The sequence below is a fragment of the Heloderma suspectum genome, chromosome 17 (assembly GCF_057233095.1).
Source record: "Heloderma suspectum isolate Gila_16-S chromosome 17, 16-S_ref, whole genome shotgun sequence".
Classification (NCBI taxonomy): domain Eukaryota; kingdom Metazoa; phylum Chordata; class Lepidosauria; order Squamata; family Helodermatidae; genus Heloderma; species Heloderma suspectum.
The window spans coordinates 9,704,159-9,716,477 of NC_139474.1; the positions used below are offsets into that span (position 1 = coordinate 9,704,159).

The 12,319-nt window shown below is 46.7% G+C and overlaps 1 protein-coding gene across 4 annotated transcripts in view; it reads left to right on the forward strand.

Moving 5' to 3' along the window:
* Positions 1-2,182: 2,182 nt before the first annotated feature.
* RPS6KA4 (ribosomal protein S6 kinase A4) overlaps positions 2,183-12,319 on the forward strand; it is a 36,402-nt gene continuing 26,265 nt past the window's right edge. The window contains exons 1-4 of one of the 4 annotated variants that reach the window (XM_084824386.1): positions 2,183-2,654; positions 7,202-7,273; positions 8,374-8,592; positions 10,855-10,970. In XM_084824386.1, coding sequence (XP_084680512.1) covers positions 2,603-2,654; positions 7,202-7,273; positions 8,374-8,592; positions 10,855-10,970 — 459 coding nt within the window. In that variant the 5' untranslated portion in view covers positions 2,183-2,602. Of the gene's footprint in view, positions 2,655-2,980; positions 3,072-7,201; positions 7,274-8,373; positions 8,593-10,854; positions 10,971-12,319 lie in introns of those variants that run through there. The other 3 variants (XM_084824387.1, XM_084824388.1, XM_084824389.1) reach the window with 3 other exon arrangements.

Consider the following 12,319-nt stretch of genomic DNA (forward strand, 5'->3'; position numbering starts at 1 on the left):
AATCATAACATCTCCATTTTTTTTTCCTGGGTGACAAAATATCACCATTACAGGTTCATCTTTCTCTACTCTCATTTCTCACCTATTGCCTTGAGTAGTCAGTTTTGTACTTACTTGGAACAGTCTCAGAATTCCACCACCTTGGTCTATGTAACGTGCAGAACGGCTCTTGGCTGTGGTGTTTTAATGTTCGTGCTGATTTAGAATGCACTTGACATTAACAAAACAAAGCACTACTAAAATTCTCTGTATTGTCATGCCTTAAAAGGCAACAGATTGGAACTGTTCACCTCTCTTGGTTCAAAACTGAACTTTTGTGGACCACTTGCAGGAAACTGACTTAGCAGCTAACCTCTTGCAAAGCTAATCTCTGTCCAGGATCTTTCACTTGCAGTTGAGTTCTCGTGAGGAGCTCATCAATTCTCCAGCTTAATCTTAATTTAACCAGGAACATCACTTAGGAAACCCACAATGAACTGATAAACACTTAATATAACTATAAATGACAAATTAATGGAAGAAAAGAGAGATAATTAATAGTGCAATATCTTGTGCATGTCTAATCAAAGTAAAGAATAGAATTGCAGCCTTAAAGTCCAAAATAGCAGGAAGATGGATTGAATCCAGGGCTAGTGATTGGTAAGACATGTCGCCATAGGCATTAGTTTTCCAGATCACTGATTCATTGCATCTGATCAATGAAAGCCACACAACCCACAGCCACAGTCAAGTGTAGGAATTTCATTTTGCAGCACTGTTTGCTTATTATGAGCAGTGGATAACTGGAAAATCCAATTGCTATTTTGAATTTCAGTGGTTCCAGTCACCTCTTCAATTCATTATTATCAATGCCTTGCTTCCCATAAAGGTCTCTAGATGCTTTCCTGCCTGTGGCTTTCACTCCCAGTCACACTGCATAATGGCTTTTGTGGCTGCATAAACAATGTTTCTTCTGCATGTGTATAGTGGGGGAATGAAGATGGTTGATTCCAAAGGGTTAAATTGAAGCCATGCAACAGGATCACTTATTTCAAGTAGGGCTTCACACTTCGGTCATAAGAAGAGCTGTGCTGAAACAGACCAAGGTCCATTTAGTCCACCATTACATTCTCATGGTGGCCATAAGCTGATGGGATCCGAGCTAGCAGAGAATGACCAAGAAAGAGATCTTGGGATTGTGGTAGACAGCTCGGTGAAAATGTCAGCCTAGTGTGTGGCTGCTGTGAAAAAGGCAAATTCCATAATTAAGAAGGGAACTGGGGGAAAAAGCCCTGCCAAGATCATACTCCCTTCATACAATTCTATGGTACGACCACACTTAAAATACTGTGTACAGTTCTGGTCACTGCACCTCAAAAAAGGGTATTGTAGACTTGGGAAAAGTGCAGAAAAGGGCAATTAGAATGATCAAGGAGCTGGAGCAATTCCCCTATTAGGAAAGGATACAACATCTGGGATTGTTTAGCTTGGAAAAAAAGGTAAGGGGAGACATGATAGAAGTGTGCAAAATTATGCATGGTGTGGAGAAAGTGGGGAGACTTTTTTCCCCTCTCTCATAATATTAGAACCCAGTGGGGTCGTCCCGTGTAGCTGATGGGTGGGAGATTCAGCACAGATAAAAGGACTTCTTTACACAGCACATAGCTAAACTATGGAATTAACTTTCACAAGATGTAGTGATGGCCACCAATTTGGATGGCTTTAAAAGGGGATTGGGCAAATTCATGGAGGAGAAGGCTATCAATGGCTACTAGTCCTGATGGCTATATACTACCTTCAGTATCAAAGGTAGGCAGTCTGCCTATGTACACCAGTTGCTGGGGAACGTGGGTGGGAGGGTTCTGTTCCACTCGTGTCCAGCTTGTGGGTTTCCCATTGGGGCAGCTGGTTAGCCACTGTGTGAACAGAATCCTGGACCCTTGCTCTGATCCAGCATGGCTCATCTTACATTCTTAACCAGCTGCCCATGGGAAACCCAAAAGCAGGACATGAGTGCAATGGCACCCACACACCTCTCGCTTGCTGTCACACCCATGTTCACCAGCAACTGGTGTACATAGGCCTACTGATACTGGTCCTGTGTAGAGACACAAAACTTATTTCCAAGAAGTCTCTGGTAGTTTCTCCTTTTGTGAGGGGAATCCAGCAATATTCTGTTACTGAACGCCCCTCTTGCTCCTGCAGAGGTGCAAGGCGCTGTACAGAGAGAGAAAATAGGCGTCGATTTACCTCCCAAAGAGGCAGCGCCGATGGGATGGGCGGAGAGGTTCCCCACAGGAAGTGTGTGTGTGTGTGTGTGTGTGTGTGTGTGGAGGGGGGGTAAACAATCCAGGCAAGGGGGCGACAGGCAACTTTGAGGGGGGCGTTAGCAGGAAGGGGGTCCCCTGTCCCTCCCCGGGGCGGGTCGCCTGAGTCCCTTCGCTTTTTCTCCTCCTCTCGCTTGCTGTCACATTCCTGCCGCTTGAGTCAGGCCTGGAGGCGGCGGCGGCGGCGGGCTGCTGGCTGCACCAGGAAGCGCAGGGCCCGCACCATGTAACCAAAGCGGAGGAAGGACGAGAAACGAGGCGAGGCAAGAAAGACAGCCAGGAAAGCCGCGCTGGCCATGGGGGACGGCGGAGCCGACGAGGAGATGGTGGAGCTCCCCCTCACCGACGGTACCAGGCGATCGCGGGGGCGCAGGGGCTGGCAAGGGGGGGGCGCGCTGGGAGGGTCCCTCTTGACGTGCGCGCGGGGGGACCTTGGAGACGCCCGGGCGTCCCGGGGACGCATCAGGGCGGGTTCCTCGGGCGCCCGAGGGGATTTCCAGGGTGGTCCCCGCTAGGGCGATGGCGGCTCTTCGGGGGTCGAGATGGGACCCGCGGCCAGGCGGCTGTCCGACCCTCCAGGCGGCGCCTGCGGGAATGACAAGATGACCCCCAGGGCGCACCGCTGCTGGTGGAGTCGGTGGAGAGAGCGCTCGGGTTTCGGTTGATGACCCAGTTGGAGGCGCGCGGAGCGGCGGAGGGGGCGCTCCCGGGACCACGGATCTAGCGGACACGGATCGGGCTGCGTAATCGACCCGATCCGGGGAGGTGCGCTGGGATTTATGGAGAGGTGCGGTGGGGGGGTAGGTGCGCGGCGTCTTCTTAAGGGCGCAGATCGCCTTGCGTGTCAACAAGACTGGGCATCGCGTGGGATGAGTATTATAGATGCATATTTGGAGAGGCGGGGGAGAGAGATCGACCCAGAGGGCGCATAAACAAGGGGCTTTGGGGAGGTGGGGGCGCAGGTCTGGGTTCATAAACCGGATGAGGAAGGATGCGGGATCCTGGAGGGCGCAGATGGCTGTGCGTAAACTGGGTCGGCGGTGCTGGTGGCGTCTTGGCGGTGGTGCACGGGGTTTTGGAAGGGGGGGGGCGATCTGGGTGTACGAAAAGGGAGAGAGACACTAGTTGCTCCCCACCCCACCCCACCCCACCCCACCCCACCCCGGCCAGGTTTGCAGCAGTGCAAGAGCGGATATCCCGGGTTTGTCGTGCCCGGACCTCTGCAGCGAGGGCGCGATTGGGCAATATTTAGACCCGCCTGTGGACTGGGTAGCAGTCGGGAGTCCGAGAGACCTTTTCGTCCAAGCTGAGGGTGTCTTGCGGCGGGCCAGGCCTGTGAGAGGGTTATTTTTCAAAGTGTGGTGAGGCCCCGCCCCCTAATTTATGCATGCTCCGCCTCTGAACCCAGCTGGAGAGGGGGCAGCAGCGGGTGGGGGGGAGTGGGGTTGGGGTGGGGGGGTGCTTCTGGTGCTGAATCACCAGCCCACCCCCGCCTCGATTGGCAGGTGCGGGCAAGGAGGCGGCCTGGAGGCGTTGGCAGGTGGGTGGTGGGTGGAGGTGTGTGTGTGAACACAGCACTGATGAAGGCTGTTTATTATTATTATTATTATTAAATTTATTAATCGCCCATCTGGCTGGTCACCCAGCCACTCTGGGTAAGATAGCCCCAGCCCCCCCAACAATGCAAGGTCTGCAGTTGTTAATACGGTTTTAACTCCCTCTATGTCTTCAGCATCCATGACCCCAAATGTAAGAGATAATAATAATTAATTATTATTTATTTCACTTCTATGGTGCCCAATAGCTGAAGCTCTCTGGGCAGTTCATAACAATTCACAAGATAAAATACGGAATAAAAATATATACAAAATTTAAAAACAATTTAAACAGCTAAAAACTATTTCAATAAAATACTAAACCTGTTCAAGCAGCTGGCATAAATTTCCTATCATACGCCATCAAATGCCTAGGAGCAGAAGACAGCCTTAACCGGGTGCAGAAAAGATGACAGTGTTGGTGCCAGGCAGGCCTCAGTGGGGAGCTCATTTCATAATTATTACATGCTCTGCGGTGCAAACCAGCCCCCAAACCAAAATATTTGACCCAGACATCTTGATCTTTAATTCCCTATTTTTTATCTGGGAGTCAGTGACTGGCTCAAATTCGCCATGGCGCTCACTGCGTGACTTTAGGCCAGGCGTTGACTCTCAGCCTAACCTACTTCACTGGGTTTTTGTGGGCATAAAATGGAGTGGAGGAGGATCATGCACACTGCCTTGGGTTCCTTGGAGGAAAGGGGGGATACAAACATAATAAATAAATAAATATAGGAGAGTGAGTTTTTGTGGTGATGAGGCAAGGCCTTGAGGGTCCATTCTCAGATGCACTTAAAAAAAAAAAAGTATGTTCCTGAGTCAAAAGCTCTCTGCCTTTTGAAAGAGGGACTGTGGGCTGGACCTTAATACAAATGAAACCTGGTCTCCTGCACCAATTCGGGGTGTGTGTGTGTGTGTGAAAATCTGTAGTTGTACTCGTTTTAGAGATTAGAAACCGAGGCAAAGACTGACTAAAAATTCTGCTGGTCATTTACACACACACACCACTTTTTTCACCCTATCCAGTTGCCTTTGGCTTATGAAAAACAGTGTGGGGAGCAGGCAGTGTACCCTAACCTTGCATTCTGGGTACAGCTGGGGTGGACAACTCAATTTAGGCCAAGGTTAGGAGTTGACCAATCACACCTTCTGCATAGCCACCCCACGTCTTTATGATGTGCAGAACCTGAAATCCACCCCCATTTTCCTGCCTCAATCCTGTTTCTCCTTCAAGTGCTCTTGAATGTCCTGGAAAGGATCATATAAAGATAACTCCCCTCCACAATTCTGGCAAGCCAGGTGGGTTTTAAAGTGGCACTATCTATCAACAGCTATTGGCCAAAATAACTAAAAATGGAACTTTGATGTTCAAATACAGTCTACCTTCATGCCCTGTTTGTGACTTCCCAGAAGTATCCTGCTGTCCTTGGCTAGAGACAGAATACCTGAGTAAATGGACTATGGTCTGACCCAGCAAGGCGATTTGCACAGCCTTTGAGCACCCTGTCTTTCTCTTCAGAAAAAAATGTGTTACAATAGGAAAACAGGGATTCCCCAGCCCCACCCCATCTCATCTGTTTCTGTAAACCGTATTTACCGTCTTCCCTAGAAACACTAATTGGTGATGGCAAATACACTCTGTGTGTGCTCAAGGTCTCATATCTTCTAGAGTGGGGCCCCTGGCATTGGAAAACATCTTTTTAATTTTAAAATTTCTGTTACAGTTTTTATGGTTGTTGTTTTTTAACTATGTCTTTATTTGTTTATGATTTTTGTTTTCTGAATTTTTGTAAAGCGTCTTGGTTGGTTCCACAAAGGTGGTATAGAAATGCAAGAAAATAAATAAATAAAGCAAGTTGAGGGCCCTCCTCACCCCAGTTTGAAATTAAGACATTGGGGCAGGGGAGCTGGGCTGCCTTTTTATTATTTGTTTTGATCTTTTTAGCCAAAACTAACAAACATGAAAATCTCACATATAGGAGTGGGGGAAGGCACAAGGAGAGGGGGTAACCATTAAAAATGCAAACACTTTTCTCACAAAAATATGAAGTGAGAACTATAAGCTAGGCCAAGGAATGTTGATATCCTGTCTATACATATGGAATTGAGAATAAAATATAAAGTACTATAAGCAAAAAGCCATGGAGCAGCAGCCACCCCCCACCCAAATGAGAGGATGTTTTGTAAAGGCTGGCATGGCCTCTTGGGCTAGGTACTCCTGTGGGCAAGTGCTGGCCCGTTTTCCTGTGGCATAGGCCAAGTTGTGACTCATAGGCCGGAAATGGGGCCTCCACCCCTTTGTACCCAAGAACCCCAGGGAAAAGGGTGGAGATGTGAGGTGTGTGTATGAGCAAAGGGAGCGTGGCACTGAGGAGAAGTTGACGCTCATTCTGTTTCCCCCTTCTATCCCCTCAGGGCCCGTAGGAAGACATTGTGTGGTGGGCAATGGTGGTTGGGCCTCAGGGCAGCCCACAACTGGAGGGCCATCTTAAGCCAACAGGCGAAAGGGCAACAGACCTCAATAAATCCTGTCCAGTATGCTTAAAATTCATAGTTATTTAGGGCTCAATGTTATGCATGTTTAGGCAGAAAAATGTCCAACAACTCCCAGCATTCCCCAGCCAGTCAGGATGGGAGTTGTAGGAGGTTTTTCTATCTAAACCTGTGTAGGATTGAGCCCTGAGGTTGCAATCCTGTACATGCTGCTTGGGAGTAAGTCCCATTGAACTTGGAGGACTTTACTTCTGAGTAGATATGTCTGGGATTCCACTATTAATTCATTAAGTCATTTCAGTACAATTAAAAGAAGAAAAAGCATCAGTCATTGCGGTGTCTTTTAACACATTCGCCAGGAGGCAGGAGCAGGTTTGACATCTTTATGAGCAATTCGGTAAAATGTGGCCTGCGCAGTTTTTGCCTCATAGCTCCATTAAATAAAAAGGCTAGAAACATGGGCTCTGATCCAACTAACGTCAGCGAAGACTGAGGCTGCAGCCGTACCATGCTTGTCAGGGAGTAAGCGCCATTAAACTCAACAGGGCTTCTGATTAGACATGTGCAGGGTTGTGCTACAAATCCTGCCGAAAGCCGTGGGAATTGATGAACTCATTCCATTGGTTTTAGTGGGTGTCACCAATGTTAGCTGGCTTGGGGCCTTATTTGTATTATTTTTAATGGAAAGGTGGAAATCCAGGGGAGGCTTTGAATGTCTGTCGGGGTTGCAGCCATCTCTCTCCCACCCCCAATTACAGCCTTCACTCCCCATCTCAGTATGTACATTTTTTACTTGTTCCTCGACAGCAAACTTAACTGGTCATGAGGAGAAAGTCGGCATGGAAAACTTTGAACTACTCAAGGTTCTGGGCACTGGAGGTGAGTAGAAGCCGTGTGTGTGTGTGCGCGTCTTTTCATCTTTGTAAAATGTTGTTAATGCTATGTTAAGTCCATGACCATGTACAAATACATATGACAACAGAAGTCAGGAAGGAGAAATCCAAAGCATAAGGCATTAGAGAGAAAACACCTTCAAACGTCTTACAGAGAGCTTGAAACAAAATTTGACATCAGTTTGAAAATTGGGCTAAATGTTTTGGATTTAAAAGTTTGAAGGTAAAAAAATGAGATTTTTGGAGGGACTTGCTGATGAATGTCGCTAGGCACTTAACCATGCAATCCTATGCATGTTTAGGCAGGAAAAAAGTCCTACAACTCCCAGAATGCCTGAGCCAGCATGCATAGGATCACACCCTAAAAGGTCTGGGGCCCGGGCCCATAGGACACATAAAATTTGCATAAAATTTGCATCTGTTGATTTATATCTATATATGCAAATGTAGAAATAATCACAATGATTCATTGAAATTTGATAGGAGGCAAAGCCAGCCAATCAATTTCATATCCAAATCATCTCAAAATTAATTCTTCATTTAATTTACATCCTGTCTCAGATCATCCCAAACCAATGGGATTTTTTTTTTCCTAAGCATAATTGCCATGCAGGGAGAGATTGTGTGTGTGTGTGTGTGTGTGTGTGTGTGTGTGTGTGTTGCAGCATGTGGGGAGGAGAGAGTTAACCCTTCCCTCCCCAGCTGCAATCCCCATTGAAAATCACCTCCTGCATGGCAGTTAAGCTGAGCAAAAAACCTTTCAGTGGCACCAGTGAACACTCAGGGCTCTGGGAAATATATCCAGGGCTCTAGGAAATAGATTTAGGTGCCCCTAAATAGATGCTCCTGCTAGTTGATATAGCCTAAAGTGATAACCTTGGGTTAAGTGTGCCTCACCCATATGAACCTGCCTGCTGGTTGAGGTTTATCAATGGCTATTCTCCATTATAGCTAAATAGAGACTTCATGTTCAGAGGTAGTGTACCTCTGCATACCAGATGCTGTACAGTAGAGGATGTACGTACAGCAGAGGAGGACTGTTCCCTCATAAGAAGGATTCTAACCTAACTGCCATGTCAATTCTAGCCTACGGAAAGGTGTTCCTGGTGCGCAAGCTCAGCGGTCATGACACCAATAAACTGTACGCCATGAAGGTGCTGCGCAAAGCTGCCATTGTGGCCAAGGCCAAGACAACGGAACACACGCGCACTGAGCGGACAGTGCTGGAACATGTGCGCCAGTCGCCTTTCCTGGTGACGCTCCATTACGCCTTCCAGACTGACTCCAAGCTTCACCTTATCCTAGGTATGAGCATACAGGAGGGAGGCAGATGGGAATGGGGATTGTATTCTGCCCCCAAAACTATGTTTATGTCTTATTTCAGGGGTGGGGAACCTGTAGCCCTCCAGATGTTGCTGGACTACAATTCCCATATTCCCCAACCATTGGCCAGGCTGGTGAGGATTGGAGTCCCACGCTATCTGGAGGACTACAGATTCCCCCCACCCCTGTCTTATTTAAGCATTTATAACCAGTTTACAATTTGCTTTTAAAAACAATACAAATGCATCCTTTTTTGGGAGGGGGGAGACTTTGTTTGTAAAGACAATAATGCATCAGTAAAAACGAATGTAATAAAACAGAAGAAGACAGGGACACAAGAACTTTTAAAAGAGCCAGATAAACCCATCAGTCAAACAGCTGAACATCCTAAAAGGCCTGGGCAAATAGAAAAAAGGCTTCACCCTGGTACTGAGAAGTTGCCAGGCGAGGTTCACTGGAGAATGAGTTGCAAAGGCACCCTTCCTCAAGGTTGCATCTCCCCACCTCACCTCAGATGGGAAGGACTCTGGTGAGTTTCTTATTAAGTGGGCAGGTTCATAAGAACACAAGACCAAAGTCCGTCTAGTCCAGCATCCTGTTCCTGCAGTGGCCAACCAGATGCCTGTGGGAAGCCAAAAGCAGGACTTGAGTGCAATAGTAGCTTTTTGCTCGTGTTCCCCAGCGACTGGTATTGGGAGACATACCGCCTCTGGTACTGGATGAAATATACAGCCATCAGGACTATTAGCCACTGATAGCCGTCTCCTCCATGAATTTGTCTAACCCCCTTTTACAGCTATTCAGTTTGGCAACCATCACTGCATCTTGTGGTAACAGATGCCATAGTTTAACTGTACACCATGTGAAGACATCCTTCCTTTTGTCTGTCCTGAATCTCCCATTCTTTTGGACAGAGGCAGCCCTTGAGGTCTTGTGGTTCTAAGCCGTATTATTATTATTATTATTATTATTATTATTATTATTATTATTATTATTATTATTTCATTTCTATACTGCCCAATAGGTGAAGCTCTCTAGGCAGTTCACAACAGTTCACAAGATATAGCATAAAAATCTAAATATACAAAATTTAAAAACAATTTAAACAACTAAATGTAATTTCAATAAAATACAAGACCTGTTCAGACAGCTGCCATGAAATGCCTGGGAATAGAGGACAGTCTCAGCTTGAAGTCGAAAGGATAACAGTGTCGGTGCCAGATCATTCCAAAATTGAGGGGCCACCACTGAAGAGGCCCTCTCTCCCTTGTTGCCACCTTCCAAGCCTCCCTTGAAGGAAGGCCTCAGATGCACTCAGAGGAAGGCCTAAGATGTTGATCATAGTGTCCAGGTAGTTTCAGGTCGGGAGAAGCGCTCTCTCGGGTATTGCAGTCCTGAGCCATGTAAAGCTTTATAGGTTAAAACCAGCCCCTTGAATTGGGCTCAGAAACATACACACAGCTAATGCAAGCGGGCCAGAATTGGTTTTGTATGCTCAGACCTTCTGGTATCAGTTATTAATCTGGCTGCTGCATTTTGCACAAGCTGCAGCTTCTGATCAGCCTTCAAGGGCTTTGATAGTTAAAACCAGCCCTTTAAATTGGGCCTAGAAACAGACCCGGAGCCAGCACAGCAGTTTGCATGACTCGCAAGATGTGTTCCATACACCTGGTCCCAGTTAGTAACCTATTACCCATATTCTGTATTAAAGTTATGTTTAAAACTGATGTTTTAAAATATATACAAAGACTTAGGTCGCAGATCCCAGTGGCTACTGCATTCATGTACAATCTCCACAGTACTGGTGATTGCATGTGGATGCTACGCTTTATGTAACCAGCAGGATCATGTTGGGGACCATGGCAGAGTGATTCACCCAATTTCAGTTTCTTATCCTTTTCCAGACACTGCTGCCCACATTTCTAGCTTTTTTGTGCTACCATGAGAACTAGAAATATTAATGTTTGTGACACTGTTTTCTTTAAGTAGACATTGCTGGAATTCTGGGCTTGCCAAACAGTTGGATACACAAAATGCAGCCTCAACAGGGAAAGAGACACCATAAAGATAGCTCTTGTTGAATATGGGAACACCCTTTTACCTTGGGTATAAACCTGTAGGGGGGCATGCAGGGTGTGGATCAGGAAGGGACCTTGAGCATGCCAACAGTGTATTTTGAAACTGGGGGATTGTGTCTAGGGTGAATTTCTTGAATTTACGTTCTACCTCTTCCCTCCCTCCTAGATTATGTGAGTGGCGGGGAGCTATTCACCCACTTGTACCAACGGGACCACTTCTCTGAGGACGAGGTGCAGTTTTATAGTGGAGAGATCATTTTGGCGCTCGAACACCTCCACAAGGTGAGAAGTGGGAAGGGAGGAGCTGGGTGAACTCAATCCTTTCCATAGGAGCAGGCATGTGGTGGGGAAGGGCTCAGTGGCAGAGCACTTGCTTTGTGTGCAGAAGGTCCCAAGTTCAATCCCTGGCATCTCCGGTTAAAAAAAGACCAGGTGATGTGAGGGTTGAATTAGTCATGGCATTATTTATGCAAATAGTAATTGCATGCATTTTTTAAAAAAGTAAATAGTAGATCTGGATTGGAGAAAGCTTTTTTAAAACCCTTTTTGCTTGCTGTTGCCCCAGGCCAGATCACACATTGCTCAGCTGTTATTTGCATCAGGAGGGACTCTCCCCTTGGTGGTAATTCCAGCGGATACAAATAGCAATTGTGGATGGGGACCTCCATCCAGATCAGCACTGTGGCAGGGGTGGAGGGTTAAACTCCTCCCATGTGCCATGGCCTCAACCCAGATCTGCTATTTGCTCACTTTTTAAAAAGTTTCTAAAATGTTAAATGTAAATTATGTCATACAAGTCCTTGGCATGGGGGAGGGAGGCTTTTTACCCTTTATTTTGTTTTGTTATTTACGTTTTAAAAAATCCGTTCACACAATTACTAATTGCATGAATAATGCCACATCTGGTTTGGCCCTGAAAGACTTCCCAGAGAGCAGCCCACTGTTAGAGTAAATCATATTGAGTTAGGTGGTCAAATAATAGCAATGGCTGCCAGCTTGGATGGTTCTGAGTAGACAAAATCACGGAGGATAAGGCTATCAATGGCTACTAGTCATCATGGCTATATATTACCTCCAGTATGCCTATGTACACCAGTTGCTGAGGAACAGGAGCGGGAGGGTTTCCCATGGGCATCTGGTTGGCCACTGTGGGAACAGAACGTTGCACTAGATGGACCTTGGTCTGATCCAGCATGGCTCTTACATTCTTGTCTTCTTAGTAGTCTGACCTGGTATGAGCAACTGCCTGTGTAGGGAGCTTCTTTGCTCCTTAGTCCAACCTTACCCCAAATGGCGTCCTTCTGATGTATTGGACTGCAACTCCCATAATTCCCAGCCAGCATGGCCATTGGCTAGGAATTATGGGAGTTGTAGTCCAACACATCTGGAGGGTGCCAGGATGGGTAAAGCTGCCTTAAGGTGCAATCCTATGCATGTTTAGACAGAAATAAATCCTACAACTCATTCTTCCTCATTCCCATAGTTTGACTTTGCACTGTGTGAAAATGTACTAAGAGCACAATCCTATGCATGTTTAGATAGAAAAATATCCTGCAACTCCCAGCACTGCTGGCTGGGGGATGCCAGGAGTTGTAGGTCGTATTTCTGTTTAAACATGCATAGGATTGTGC